The sequence below is a fragment of the Lynx rufus genome, unplaced genomic scaffold (assembly GCF_022079265.1).
Source record: "Lynx rufus isolate CCGP_SWC_20201006 ecotype Redwood Valley unplaced genomic scaffold, mLynRuf1.p SCAF_25, whole genome shotgun sequence".
Classification (NCBI taxonomy): Eukaryota; Metazoa; Chordata; class Mammalia; order Carnivora; family Felidae; genus Lynx; species Lynx rufus.
This window is the reverse complement of record NW_025814840.1, coordinates 16,872,150-16,888,065: the sequence shown is the minus strand read 5'-3', so window position 1 is coordinate 16,888,065 and position 15,916 is coordinate 16,872,150. Positions and strand designations below refer to the sequence as shown.

Below are 15,916 nucleotides of genomic sequence, written 5' to 3'. Positions count from 1 at the left end.
GCTAATGTTAATCAACATGAGGCAGGAGAACAAAGGTCTAGAGTCAAGGCCAAGTCCTAACAATTTGAAAAGGTGCTGCAGAAAGCTAAAAATATAATCACTTTTTAAAGAGTTTCTTACGGTGGTTCCTGGCTGGCTCAGTTGGTGAGAGCGTGCGACTCTTGATCTCGGTCTTGTGGGTTCAAGCCCCTACACTGGGTGTGGAGATTACTTAATAAAATCTTAAAAAAATAATAATAATTAAAAAATATTAAAAAAACTTCTTACAATAATCAATTATTCAACATATCTCCTTTAACTAGGTCAATATGATTCCCACTGCATCGATAAAGTAACTGGGAGAGGTGCTGAGTGATTTGCTCAGCACTGAGAGACAGAGGACAAGAACCCAGAGCAGGGTGGCCAGTCTATTCCCATTCCTGGCTCCTGTCAACAATCACCTCTTTTCCCTACTGTCCTCCCTTTCTCGAGACAATTCTAAGACAAAGAAACACCTGCAGGAACCTTTACAGTAAGTATACATTAGAGAAATACCTCACTGTTGTCATGCAACATCAAAACACAGTTCCTGGAAACCAGCAATATGAACAAATTGTTCTTACATATTTTAAAGATACTTTCTACCAAAACTATCAAGAGATGCTTTAGATCTTAACAATTCTAGGAACTATTTTTAATATAAATAAAACCAACCAATAAATTCTAGTTTCATTTTTGTTAGTAAGAGAGTACCCCTACTCCTGGGCCCCTGGTACACTGTTACTGAGGTTTTTATTTTTTAAAAATTCAAATTAATCTTACTGAAATGCTAGTTACAAGTAAGAAACCAAAATAAAAGCAAAAGACACATGAACACATGCAATGGGAGCAGGGAATAAGACAGTATAAAGGGAAGAGAAAAGAGAGAAACACAATGCAGTGTTAATCATTTCTGGTAAAGGTTCTCAGTCTTATGGAACTGTACATCTAGAATACTAAAGCAAGGCTTAACCCAGCACCTGCTTAGAGAAGTACTAAGGTTATGGTTTCCACCTTGGTACATGCCAGTTAACTTTGTTTTGTTTTATTATATTCAGATTGTATGAGGCAAACATCTTTCAGAAGTCCATACATATACACCACTAGTTTTAAATTATAATGTATAACCCATTATCTGGGTCTCTACAACTTGAGTACTACCATGGGGGGAAAATCCAAGGCACAGTTCTACAGACACAGGGGAGGAACAGCAACTGAATAAATAAAGAAACCTGGGGGCGCCTGAGTGGCTCAGTTGGTTAAGCGTCTGACTTCAGCTCAGGTCACGACCTCATGGTTCCTGAGTTCAAGCCCCGTATCGGACTCTGTGCTGACAGCTGGGAGCCTGAAGCCTGCTTTGGATTCTGTGTCTCCCTCTCTCTCTGCCTCTCCCCTGCTTGCACTGTCTCTCTTTCTCTCTCAAAAATAAACATTAAAAACAATTTTAAATAAAAAAGAAATTCACTCTACCATAAACATTTCATTTTTAAATGCTTAAAAATGTTTGTTTTACTCTTTTAGAACCCTTCTTGTAACAAGTATTCTTAATGTTGGGTCTATGATGCGTGTTATAATAAGCAAAACTTTACATGCATGTTCTTCATTAGGGTAAAAAACTGCACAGCTTCCATTAGATTCCCAAAGGGGTCCAGAAGCAATACAAAGTTATAAACCACTAACATGCATAATTACTTTGAAAAAAAAAACAAAACTCCTAAGCTATTGGGGAAGGATGCTATTTTATTATTATACATGATTTTTAGTCTAAGTTTTCTTTATTCAAAAAATACACAATACTCCAGGCTGTATGCACCAAAACTACAACCATTCTTTCACACATGAATTATCTGCAGTAAATATGAAATCTCAGGTTCCCTTCCTTACCAACCCCAAGACTGTACTCAGAGAAGGAAAACACATTTTAAGTACCAAAATTCAGCAAAATTAGGAAATGCAACTCTTTTTAAGCATACGAATGTCCGAATACATTTCAAGGCCAAATTCAAATGACCATGACACTGACAGGTTTCCATCATCGGCACTACTGGTGCCCTCTTGGAACAGTTAAGTCGACAGTTTCCCCCAAACTGATCGAATGCTTGAATGTGGCTAAAGTCACAGGTTTTCTGATCATAAAGAAGTATGTCTCACCTTGTTTAACCCATGTCCTCTGGTGTTAAATATCACTCTTAAACCATCTTTAATGTTATCTGAAATTCTGAATATAGTTCTAAAACCAAATCAAAAGTTGGATAATTTTAGAAGTTTCAAAGTTCGCTCTTGAAAATTTTTACTTTGTATATTAATCACGTGGTATCAATGTCAACTTGAACTTCGTGTCAGCTTGCTAGCCATAAGCTTCTCTCTTCCAGGTCATGCAGAAGAATACACAAGGGGTCACTTTCAACATCATGTTTATTATGTTGCTTTGTTTTGAAGTGACGCATGTTCCCTGGGGATTCTCATGCCACTGGTGGGGGAGAGGGAGGGAAGATACGCACGCAGGCCCGTCCCCCTTGAGATTCACGGACGGGCAGGATTCTACAGCCATCTGTAACCCGATCAACTGACTTTGGGCCCAGGCAATGGCATGAAACTTCATTTTATCTTCACAGCACCCAGACTTAGGAGTTAAAAATAGTTTAGGCCATATTGGCCTGGGTTATTTTTATCTGGAAAAATAGGGACTAGAAGCAGCACAGTAAGCACAGAAAGGAAAGCTGACCACAATAGGACAGAAACCCTCACGGACTTTCTAAACCCCTTACTGTAGATTTAGAAATGAGACGGAAATAAGGGGGAGCAGGGTGAGGTGTGCTGTGGTGCAGGGCAGTCGGGTACGACTAAGTGTTCATATGTGAATAATAAAAACCATGAACAACAACACAAGGTGCTTTGCATAAGTCAGAGCGCTATATAAACAGCCCCTCTGCCCTTCTTTCTGGAGAAGATACGTCAGGAATAAATGGTGTACAAAGTGTTTGAGAAGAGAGATCGGTGGAGGCACAGTGTTCAAGGAGATATTTGGGAATGGGATTTAAGCCAGGTCTTAAAGAACGCAAATGATTTAAATTGCTGGAGCAGGGTGTGAATTCACAGATGTGCTGGGCGGAGTGAGAAGGGCAACAGGAAGAAAACAGGCTGGCAGAAGTAGCGCATTTGTCAAAGAGGAGAAGCGAAGACCAACGGACAGATGGTGTGGTTGTAGGCCATCAGTGAGCATTATGTGCATAAGAATCAAACTGTCTCCTTTAAGTAAAACTCAGGAGATGGGGCGCCTGGGTGGCTCAGTCGAAGCGTCCAACTTCAGCTCGGGTCATGATCTCACAGTTCACGAGTTCAAGCCCCGCGTCGGGCTCTGTGCTGACAGCTCGGAGCCTGGAGCCTGCTTCGGATTCTGTGTCTCCCTCTCTCTCTGCCCCGCCCTCGCTTGTACTCTGTCTCTCTCTCTCTCTCAAAAATAAATAAAAATATTTAAAAAAAGTTTTTTTTAAATGAAACTCAGGAGATTTCTGAGTAAGCTTTTGACAAATGTTGAATTTATAAAAGATGGATACAAGTAGTACGTGGAAAAGAGTGAATTAAGAAACAATAATACTGTGTAACAATCCAGGTGCAAAGTAATCAAAACCTCAATCAAAATAGGGCAGTGGAAATTTAAATATGATACTTACTGGATGCCTCACCTGATGAGCATTGCGCAGCACGGATAAGACAGGGGTCCCATCCTCAAGTGGCTCACGTTTAGGACAGGAGTCCCACCACTGTAGAAAGCACGCTATCATTGATAAGAAGTGTCACAGCAACAGCAACACATAGGATAGAATTGTAACTCTGCTTAGCGACTGGGGCAAAACTCCACTCACAGAAACACCCCTACCACCTTTCCACATAGAAAGAGCCAGGGAAATGGACAGAGGCAGAAAGCAAATGCAGGTTCAAGGAACCTGCCAGAAGCCTCCGGTGGCAGGAGTAGAAAATATATGATGAGAAATGATGTTTTTTTAAAAAAAAATTGTATGGCATATCAAGACTCTGGAGGAAACAAATATTTTCAAGCAGGACAACAACATGATCTGTGTTTTTGGAACGTAACACCAAGAGAGAATGGATGGGAAAGGAAACACACGAAAAGAGAAAAAAAAATAGACTTTTGTAATAATCTAGACAGAAAAGAAGATGGGTCTCAGCAGGGCAGTGTAAATGGAAACAGGGACAAGACACAGGTAGGAAATAATTTTTAAATAGGTAAAATTCCCAGGGTCATAAAAAAAAAGGTATGTTCTTCTGAAACATCATGCTCTTTTCAGACCTGGAGACTTTCAATGGACTTCCTCCACTGAAATTGACTGAACTGCTGGAAGCATCAGTCTAAAGAACTGCTTCTTCCGGGAGACCTCTGGCATGCAGGCTATTAGGGCCCCTCGAACAAGCTCCCACAGGATCTTGTACATCTGATCAACATCCACCACACATGGTATTGCTGGCTCAAGGTTGTCTCCCCTCGGACCATAAAACTCCAGAATGGCAGAGAGAATGACCTTGACTTGCCTAGCACTGACCCTGGCATATACTGGGCACTCTGTAAATAGTTGTTGAAAACATAAATGCAGTTCAAAGACAGGACCAGTTTTAAACCTGCTCCCCCACTCTCCCCACCACATAGCCCCACCAACCCTCATCCCCTCCAAGAGGAAACTTGGGAGGGCACTTCAGTCTTAACCATGCTGAGTTTGCAGTACTTCCAGAACATTCAGGTGAAGGTTTCCATTAGTCCTCTGCAGATGCCAGGGTAAGGACTCTGACAAATCCTACTAGCTGAAGTCATGGTTGTTCCTCTCCTCGTCCTCCTCCTTCCATTATTATTACAGTTACAACTAATATTAAATGAGCACTAACTGATCACCTGCTGAGCATTTCTCATGCATCATCTCATCTATCTTCAAACAAACATTATTGAATTAGGCGCTATTAACTCCTATTATACCAATGAGGAAGCTGATGCTTTAATTGTTAGAAAATGTGCCTAAAATCAGAGCACAATTAGGTAGCTAAACCAGGCTTTGAACACAGGCAAACTACCCTAAGAACCTGTGAGCTTCCCAAGCGCAAAGTGATAATCAGCCAGGGAGAAAAATGTGTCGACTAGAGCAAAGAGAGAAGACAAACCACAGACTGTGAAGAACAGTAACATTTAAGGGGCACACGTGGCAAAGGAAGAGACAACTTAAGAAATGGCATTCACACCCTGTGTAATTCCTTCCCCTTGAGTGTGGAATCAATCTTGTGACTTGCTGCTAACAAAAGAATCCTGTACAGGTGATGGATGTCTCCGTGGTTAGGCTGCAAAAGCCTGCGACTTCAGTCTTGCTGGGGCATTCTGGGCTTGCACGCTTTGATGAAGTGAGTTCCTGTGTTGGAGAGACCCACATGGCAAGGAACTGAGGCCCTCAGTCCAAAAACCCATGAGAAAATGAATGCCCCCAACATCCAGAGAGTGAGCTTGAAAGCAGACACACCCCATTCAAGCCTTGGAAGGAGAGTGCAGACCCTTGCCGACATCTTGAGGAACAGTGAAGGCAAGGATGAAGCTAGGCTGTGCCCAGATTCCTGATTTACAGGAATTGTGAGATAATAAATCCGTACTGTTTTAAGTCACTACGTTTTGGGGTAGTTTGTTATGTAGCAATAGGCAAAAGAAAAGTATAGAAACAGAGATGTTTCAAGTTCTTCCTACCTGTGTCTTCTGACAGAGATGAGGAGAAAATTAAGAACTGAACTTCAAGAAAAAACTATAGTCAGCGCTGCCTGGGTGGCTCAGTCGGTTAAGTGTCTGACTTCGGCTCAGGTCATGATCTCACGGTTCCCGAGTCCGAGCCCTGCATCAGGTTCTGTGCTGACAGCTGGGAGCCTAGAGCCTGCTTCAGATTCTGTGTCTCCCTCTCTCTGTGCTCCTTCACTCGCACTCTCTCTCTCTTTCTCAAAAATAAATAAACATTAAAAAAAAAAGTAACTTTTAAGACACCTATTTCAGAGGAATAGTGTGAAGAAGTCAGAGGAAGGCACAACAGAAGGTAAAAACTTTCTAGAGCTAGAATGAAGGATAATTATAAGACAAAACTATAGACTCTGAACTTCTAGTTACCATTTATAGATGAGAACTGAGTACCTATACTGAGAAAAAATTCAGATGCATGGTCAATCTCTGATTACTCCAAAATCCTTATTAGACCTTTCCAATTAATTGGCTAGATCTGCTATTTCCTACCTAGGTTTTATTATTTAGTCCTAAACTGAAGTTGTTTGAATTAAATTGAGAGTACAGATTCCTAGATTCTATAAGCTCATGTTCGACTCTTCAGGTTTAAAAATTTTAAAACCATTTCATACACAATAACCTAATGTTCAACCATACTTCTGGGCCCTCCCCTCACCCTGGAGTCAAAACCAAGGCTTCTTATCCTTCAAAGTCCTGGATACAATATTGTAATGGGAACTTATCAATAAGGCTATGGGAACTATTTCTCTGGCCTCTTTTCAGACCACTGAATATGGTCCCCAAGCAATCATAAATTTATCCCCTCCTTCCTTACTACAGGAAGCTATCACATCATCCTGTGTTATCTCTATATGTCAATGGGATTACTTTTGATATTTTATATTCCTTCTAGCTCTTCTCAATTTTCTATTGTCGTTTGAGTTTCCACAGCATATTTACATGAAGGTGTTTTATTTCTGACTTTATCTGGACATTTAATCTACATCTTTGCTTGTCTCTCACATTGAACCATTCAATTTTCCCCAGTGTTTCCCTAGACTTTCCCAATCCGTGTAATTCTTTTTACGTGATTTGTATCTGTAAGCCATCTTAAGTGAGCAGTTCATGCGAGAAGTCACAGCCAGGCTTGCGGACAGCACCAGAAATGTGGCAAGGTTTCCCGCAGCAATCCCTGCAGGCAGCCCCCGCGGTAGGGCTGACGGGAGCGCACACTGTGCAAGGAAGCCATAAAGCCTCTGGAGAAGAAAAGATGGGCTGTAAGGTCAACAACGGTAGCAGCAAGCACAGCCAACTTGAAGGAATGTGCAAAAGAAGAGCGCAGAACTTTTTTCTGTAGCTCTGGCTGCAAAATAAGTGTCAACAAGCTGCTATAAATAGAAACTGAAAAAGTGGGGCAAGAGAAGAAAGGCAGAGAGTTAGGGCAAAACAAAATAATAATTATTTCCTCCCAATGCTCAAGCCAAAACCCTTGGAGTCACTCTGACGCCTTCCTTTCTTTCACACCTCACGTCAAATCCATCAGCGAATCTCACTGACTCTACTTTGAAAATATACCCAGAACCCAACCCGTTTTCACCATGTCTGCAGTTGCTACTCTGATTTAAGCCACCGTCTTCTAGAGCCTAGACGACTACAAGGATTTCCTCACTGGTGTTCTTGCTCCCCTCCAGTCTACTCCAACCCGGCAGCCACAGAGAGCTTTTAAAACAAACTCCCCAATGGCCTCCCCATCACCTAGGATAAAACCCACCGTTCCTGCCTACGAGGCAAAATCCTACATGAACTGCTCTTCCTTCTTCTCCCACTGCTTCACTGATTGCATCCTTACCACACCCCCTCCCTCGCTCTGCTTTAACCACAGTATTCCCAACACGCCGAGCACTGTTGTATCTGCTCTGTAGTATCTTTACTTGCAATGTTCTTCTTGCATGTATCCACATAAGCCAGGTCCTTGTTTTGTTCAAGCGTCTCCTTAAATATCATCTTACTACTTTATGGATCCTAAGAGAGTACCCCCTGTTTACTTTTCGACTTAATGTTGGCCTTGTTTACCTTCTGCCTTAATATTTGCCACCTAACGTGTTGTATATTTACTTACACACTTGTTTATTGACAGTCTCTCCCCACCTTTCACCCACCTCAAGTAGAATGTAAGCCCCGTGAGAACGAGGGCTTTTTTGTTGTTGTTAAGGTAATCCTAACTCCTAGAACCGCAAAGTACTCACTTCGTATTTGGTGAATGAACGAAGGACAGAAGAGATTATCAAAACAGGACTCAGAGGACAGGAATAAGGGGGAACCAAGAATACATACACTTCACTTTTGTAAAGAAATGGGATTTGGGACACTGAGTAAGGAAAATGAGGACTCCAAACACGTGAAAAGGTTCTAGCGGTGTTAATGAGCATATAGAGACTACAGATACTATCTAAGCTCTTTGGAAACAGAAATGTGAGTTGGTTCTGGGAAAATGTGATAACAAAGTAGAAGACATTCCCATAAAGGTGGCAGAACAGTTCAGAGTTTGGACCAGGAAATACAAGTGCAAAAAAAAAAAATAGTTTAAGGGAAGACTTGTTTGTTTTTGTTTTGTTTTGTTTTTCAGAACGGAAGGCTTTCAGCTGGAATAAGAGTCCAAGAAAAGCTAGGAATATGGTTCAATAAATGACAGGAATGCCATCCCATAGTTACAGGGTTTCAAGTACAGAAACAAGGGCACAGTGGAAAAGGAGATAGCACACAAGCATGGTAGCAAAATGCAAGCACAGTAGTAAACTGCATCTATGAAAACCCTCTAAGCATGGATTCAAATGAAAGGGACTGAAACATTTGGTTTCACTTTAAAGTCTAAAGCAAAAAAAAATGAAACAGGAGAAAAGCAAAACATTAAATAGGAGCACCCGGGTGGCTCAGTCAGTTGTGCATCCAACTCTTGATTTCCGCTAAGGTCATGATCCCAGGGCTGTGGGATCAAACCTACATCAGGCTCTGTGCTGAAAACAAGGAGCCTGCTTGGGATTCTCTGTCCCTCCCTCCCTCTCTGCCCTTCACCTGCTCACATGCTCTCTCTCTCTCACACACACACAAAATAATAAACATTAAAAAAAAAAAAGATTCTCTGTCTCTCTGCCCCTCTCCCTTATGTTTTCTCTCAAAAAAAAAAAAAAAAAAAAAGACTAAGCTGATAACACTATCCAAAGGCATACCAGCAAGGCACAGCCTTCAGAAAACATTGGAGAAGATGAACAAACATAGATTTGCAGTCTGATAGTGAAAAAAGGAAGGGGGAGGAAAACAGAGAATGAAAGTGTAAATCAGAAATGCAGAGTATGGAAAGACAGTTCCTACTAAGGAAACATGAGAGGGTAGGCCTCCTTCAGGAAGATGGCTTGAATGTTGGAGGAGAGAAAAGAAGGTGAATAAAGAACATCTGGGGAAATTAGGGAGGAATTAACCAAAGGAGGAAAATTTTAAATAGGTCAGATAAGCCAAAGTGTACAATGAGAGGAATAAGAGGGAGAAGAAAAGGGAAGTTATAAATGTTCAAGCAATTCTCAAAAATGGTATAAAATACACCAAAATTAGTTAAGTAGGAGTATGTCCATTTTTCCAAGAGATGCAGCAAAAAGTTGCAGGTGTAAGAAAGAAGTGAATCAAACGTCAGTCTGATTTGTCAGTAAGGAGCTCTATGACCTTGAACAAGTCACTTAACCTCTCTGGGACTTATTTCCTCTGTTTAAAAAAGAAACGAATGTGTTGGTGGGGGGTAGTGGTAGTGGTCATGTCAAACATGGGTGATCATTCTCGGTCTCTTCCCCTCTGGGTTATAAGTGGGGAAAACACAGGAAAAGCATAGAACTCTTCCAGAAAGGATCAGAAAAACTGAAAACTTTTATGATGAGAAGAGTAATAGTTAACAAAGGTTTCACAACCTTGCTTTAAATTTTAAAAAGTGCCTTTATATGTATAATTATGTGTACTCCTCACAGCAAGCCCGCAAGGCAGAAAAGGCAGGTATGGATTTAACGCCACTGTGCAAATGGAGTCATTCACCGAAGCTCAGAAATATTAAGCAAGTGGCTCAAGGACACAGAAACAGTGGCTGATCCAGGAGCCCAGCCAGACTGAACAGCAGCACAAAGTCCAGCCTCCTTCCACGTTCAGATGCTGTCCTCTTGTGTGACTAAGGTCTCATGGGATATTTTTGCAGCTTACTAGGTAATAGATGAGTGAAGAATTATCAACGTGCAAACAAAAAGCCCCTTTTGATTTAAAGTTGTTTTTTTGTTCAATTCCTAATTTTGAGAGAGCGAGCGCATGCGTGAGTGGGGGAGAGAGGGTGAGGGAGGGAGAGAGACAGAGAGAGGGAGGGAGGGAGGGAGGGAAAGAGAGACAGAGACAGAGAATCCTAAGCAGGCTCCATGCTGTCAGTGCAGAGCCCAACACGGGGCTCAATCCCATGAACCATGAGATCACGACCTGAGCCGAAATCAAGAGTCAGACGCTTGACTGATTGAGCCATCCAGGTGCCCCCAAACTCCTTTTGATTTAAAATAAAATTCCTTAGGGCGCAGGGGTGGCTTAGTTGGTGAAGCGTCCAACTTCGGCTCAGGTCATGATCTCACGGTTCCTGAGTTCAAGCCCCGCATTGGGCTCTGTGCTGATGGCTTAGAACCTGGAGCCTGCTTTGGTTTCTGTGTCTCCCTTTCTCTCTGCCTCTCTCTCTCCCTCCCTCTCTCTCTCTCTCTCTCTCAAATGAATAAACATTAAAAAAGATTTTTAATGAAATTCCTTTACAGTTAAAGGAGTTACGTTATATGTGAACTACATGCAAACTAACTCATTATACATTTTCCTACAAAGTTGACCTTGATTCCATAACAACCTATGAAGACCACTCTTTCAGTCCAAACGAATCTCTTTTAACTGTAAAGCACTACAGTGAAACTGTTATTACTGCAGCTGCCATATTTTCAACCTTTCTGCATACAGAATAATGGACTTTGATCTTTAAGACTGATTTAGCTATTAAGACATTGAACAGGCTGCTCCCCTTTATACATGGTGGATGTCAAGAGTACAGAGGAAAGTGGCAGAAGTGGATTGAGAAGTTTGGTTTGGTTTGTAACATCTAGGACTGTCACATGTCTACAGCAGTGATGATAATCCTCATCCTATTCTTTGCTCTAAAAGCCATAATCAGCCACAGCAGACCAACTACGACACTAACAAAAAATCTTAGATATATCTGGCCTTCTTCGTAGCCTCAACCTATCTTATCACTCCCTTAAGGTTCGGCATTTCCCCGTGATCCCCGCAATCCCCGCTGGTCTGCGCTTCTTGTCTATCTCCACCCAAGTCAAGGCCCTTATGATTTCTTAAGTCCACAAATCAGCAGACCATGATTTCTCCTGCCTGAACACCACTGCCAGCTAAAGAAAGGGTATGAGAAAGGAAAAAGGATCAAAGGTCAGTCTAAGGGCAAAAGAGGGGAAAATCCCAATAAAAGGACCAGAGAAAGTGGAAACTTGACGCGGGTTACATCAGTGTCCTTGTGTATTACTTCATCCTTCCCTTGCAATTCCTCTTTTAAAGCAGTTGGACAAACAGTGAGCCAGATAAGCATGCCTGAAGTAGAAACTTGGGGGAAATCAGAGTCTAACGCTCAATGAGCCACAACCAATTATACCTCATCTGATTATCAGGCCCTCAGACACACAAAGACCACACAGTAGATAATAAAAATAAAAAAGGACATCAGAATCTTGGTCAGAAAACTTCAGTTTAAGTCCTGGTATGCTGCATGATTTCCAACAAGTGCACGATTCCCTGAGACTCACTTTTCTAACCTACACACAGGAATAACATATCAACAATCTATTTTACAGAGTTGCTGTGAAGAGCTAAGTGAGAAAAACACTACACGTTTGACGCAAGTAACTTTTTAAATCACTCTAGTGTTGTAAAGGACAACAGAATTCTTCATTGAAGACCCTCTCTCTAATGCCATTGTGTACCCATATTCTGCCCCTCTTACAAGTTATCCCGAAATGACCAACACTGAAATAGCTAGTTTTAAAATGGCTTTGCAGTCACTGAAATAAACATTTGAAATAAGCATTGTGTAGTCACCTAATAAAAAGTTTATAGAGCCTAACCATAAAGTACAGTTATTCACATACAAGACTACCACTGTCAATAAAATCTACCAAATTTTAGTTCCAGTATGCTAGGTAATCTACATCTTATCTATATCCTACCTACATGCACAGTAGTAGAAAAGCCTGGGGCTTGATATCTGAAGGACCTAAATTTGAATCCCAGTGAGGTTATCATTAAGTGGTAGACCTTAGGCGAGTCAGACCTGAAACCTTCTCAAATGGAAATTAGGAATACTACTACCTACTTCATAGGATGAAGATTATTGTGATCATGTCTCTCCCGGGCTTAATCTGGTGCCTAGTCCACTGTGCTAGCTCAATGCACGGTGGCTAATAATCTGATTGCCCTCCCATTCCCTCACAGCAAGATATTTGTTTTTGGTGTTTTTTTAAGCAATACTAAAATTACATGATTAAACACGCTTAACAAAAACTCTCTCAACCAAATACAATGAAGGGGATTCCCAACAATAACTCACAGATTTTCAAACTGTGCCCTGAAAATTAATGTAAGGAAAGATCAATCCAAAGAGCTTAACAGTCTGACCGTCCTTCAGCAAGTCCTTTATCATATGACAGTATGTGCAGTCAAGTGATTTAAAACCTCAACTACTGCTCCCTTCAGCCACTGGGACACCTGAGGAAGGAGCTCCCCATGACAAGCAACTTCTCTAACAGCTGGGCTGACTAACAGCTCTAACACCTGTCCCTTCCCTGAGGACAGGTGAAAACAGGGAGAATAGGAGAGGGCTTAGCTTAACTTGGAAAGCTAAATTAACTAAGGAAAGCAGATCAAGGAAGATTTAGGACATTGACTTCTTCAGGACTTCACCTTAAGCTTATGCCTCAACTAACTACTCTGGTCAGTCTGCACAGAGCTATATTAATATCCCTTCAAGCTAGTTCCTGTCCTGCTCTAGAGTCCGTGACTGTATTCAGATCTGATCTATGACAAAGTTTTTTGTTTTTTTTAAATATAAATGAAATTCTCATTGAAGACCAAGACTGAGGTCTAATCAGACCCCTTTTTCTCTTCCAGCTTAACATTAAGAAACTGCTCAGTTTTTCAAACTACATGACCTTCAGACATGTGCCTTCATCCACTAATAAAGCGGCAATATATAAATCAGACTTGGCGTTGTATTTTCCCCCACAAGATTTTCATGTTTAGAACTTTCCTCATTGCCTTATGCTCAGCCTTTCAGGCAGCCTGAGAGTCACCCACAACGACAGCTAAAAAAGACGCCCTGACAACACACAAAAGAACCAGAGGCAAGAGTCAGCATGCGTGCACAAACACACACATGTGATGATCTCCTAAGACAAGCTCTCAAAACTCAAAAAATCAGACAGAGATTGATGGTGGAGGAGGGTGGAGCAGGGTGGCCTGGGGAGGAGCCGGATACAAAGAAAAGATTAAGACCTGGCAAGTAAAATGAAAAAGAACTGGGAGAGAGTATTAAGGAGGGAAGAGTCTCCCATTTACCATCTAGAGGAGAGAAGAAGGATTAGAGTAGGTACGAACTAAAGAATCTGTTGGGGAAAAACAAGAGAAAACAAAGAGATTCCACCAAATTGAGACTTCAGAACCAGCCCTCCCTCCTGCTACAATTCCGTGTTGTTGTTGTTTTTTTCTTCCAGGAAGCTACAACACAGCTTTTTCAACAGGAGGATTACACTAACAAAGCAAATAAAGGAAACCTCTGCTAAAAATGTAACCTACCTACACTGAAAGGTCTAAAGACGGAAATACTTCTTTCCCCGTTTTTTGTAGTGGGTTTCAAAACAGAAGGGACAGGAAGGGGGGAAAGAGCAATAGTGAGAGGGGAGCAGCCAAGCTCCCGAATATGAGGAGTCTTTGGACTACATGCCTATTTTAAGTTTATCTTTTCGTGGGCAAGTTGGCAGATTCTTAAACTAAACACAGCATTCCACTCTGTAAACCACAATCTGACCCCTGGCTCCAACACCACAGAGAATTGAGGGGCATATGCAGACACAAGGCATATCCAGAACCAGCTCTTGCTTTGGGTCCTACCCTAATATCCCCAAACCGGGAGGCTAAAACTCCAGTCAGGTTTGAATGGACTAACAGTGCAAGGGAAAAGGAGGGGGAAGAAAAAAAGCCAAGTGAAAGGGAAGGCCTAAGTTTAGCCACAAAACCATGCACTTAGGCTTGTCAACGGGCAGTTAAGTGGAAAATAGCGGGCACAGAGAAAGCAGCTACCTAGATAAGCACCTACTGCACGGATTATATTCCTTTTTCTTATGGGGGTGCTACACAAGAAGGAAATTACTTTTATACAGAGAAGCCGTGCTCCTCTGCCCTGAGCGGCTCCCGTCGCCGGGCAGGGGGGCTGCCCGCCCAGTAAGAGATGTCCAGCGCCACCCTCTAGCACTCACTTACTTTCGTCCGGCCATTGATTTTGTAGTTGCCCAGCTTCCCGTTACAGTGGCGGATCAGGTCGTCCATGCTGCTCATGAGCCGCCCGATGGTTTCGCAGCCGGGCTCCTTGCCCTCGATCCAGGTGATCTTATCGCCTCGGATGTCCTTGGACGAGTCACTCTTCTGGCTGACCAGCTGCCCGTCCGTGAACTTGCCGGTGTCGTGCAGGGCGCGCACCTCGTCGCCGATCTGCTGCCCGGTCTCCTTGCCCAGGAAGTCGTCCACCACACAGATGCCGTGCTTGTTCATGCACGGCACGATGTACTCCAGCGCCAGCTTCAGCGCCGGCAGGGGCTTCGTCTGCCCGTTGGGCCGCAGGCCGCCGCCGTGGCTCAGCCCCTCGCCCGGCGTGTTGCTCGGCGGGTACAGGTTCGCCTTCTCCTGGTACTGCGACGCGCGGGCCAGCGCCTCCTCCTTCGCGGGCTCCACCTCGGCCGCCGCCGCCGCCGCCTGGCCCTGGCCGCCTGCAGCCGCGCGAAGCGGGGGAGCGGCCGCCGCGGGGTCGGCCGCGGGCTTGGCCTTTGCCTTGGCCGCGTCCCCGGCGGCCCGCGCGCCCGCATTCTCGACGGCGGCGGCGCTGTCCCGGCGCGGCACTGCCTTCCTGGCCTCCCTGGCCCCGGCCCCGCCGGCCCTGGGCGGCGGCGCGGAGGCGGGCGGCGCGGAGCCGGGGTGCCGGTGCTGGCCCGCTCCGGGGCCCGGGGCGCCCTCGCCGCCCTGGCACACTAGCTTGTGCTTCTTCCAGTCCTGGCGCTGGTGCTCCTTGCTGCAGTAGAAGGAGCTGCGGCAGCGGCTGCAGCGCAGCAGGTTCTCCATCTTCCCGCACAGCTCGCAGTACTGCCGGTCTCGCTCGCTCGGGCTCGGCCCGCCGGGCCCGCCGCTGTCATTAGCCATGGCGGCGGCGTTGGCGACGGCGGCCGAGCAGGACGGGTGGCGGCCAGAGGGCCTCGCCCGGGGCCGGGGAACGGGCGGAGCGGCAGAGGCCGTCACTGCGCCACGCACCCGCCACTCCTCGCCTGAGGGAGGCCGGCGCCCCGCGCTCTCGGCCCGGCCGCTGCCTCGTCCTCGGGTCCTGCCGCGCAGCGCCGGCGGCCGCCTCAGCGCCTCATCGCTGCCGCGAGCTGAGGGACCGCGGCCTGCGCGGCGGACGGCGACCTCCGCTCGGGCACGCGGGCCCGGACGCGCGAGATCGGCCGCCCCGGCCGCCGCCGCCGCCTCACCGTCCGGGGCTGCCCGGCCCGGCCTGTGGAAGAGCGCAGGGAGTGCGGGCGCCACTCGCTCTGCGCGCTCTGCACGTACACCACGGCCCCGCCGCGACCCGGGCGGGCGGCGCGCGAGGGCGGAGGGGGCCGAGGGGAGGGCCGAGGGGAGGGCCGAGGGGGCGGCGGCCGAGCACACACGCTCGGGCGCGGGCGGCGCCGGGGCCGCCTCCGCTCCCCCGCACGCGGCTCGGCGGGGCTGGGCCTCGGAGTCGGTCCCGGCGCCCTGCCCCCGCCCCTCTGCGGGCTCCGCCCG

General features: G+C 45.2%; 1 protein-coding gene across 2 annotated transcripts in view; it reads right to left on the bottom strand.

Annotated features, from left to right (window-relative positions):
• Positions 1 to 15,705, bottom strand: part of EGLN1 (egl-9 family hypoxia inducible factor 1) — a 55,215-nt gene extending 39,510 nt beyond the window's left edge. Inside the window, exons 1-2 of one of the 2 annotated variants that reach the window (XM_047088575.1) lie at positions 14,366 to 15,705; positions 3,693 to 3,782 (exon numbers count right to left, since the gene is read on the bottom strand). In XM_047088575.1, the coding sequence (XP_046944531.1) occupies positions 3,693 to 3,782; positions 14,366 to 15,295 (1,020 nt within the window). In that variant the 5' untranslated portion in view covers positions 15,296 to 15,705. The remainder of the gene's footprint in view (positions 1 to 3,692; positions 3,783 to 14,365) is intronic. The other variant, XM_047088576.1, reaches the window with a different exon arrangement.
• Between the last annotated feature and the right edge of the window lie 211 nt (positions 15,706 to 15,916).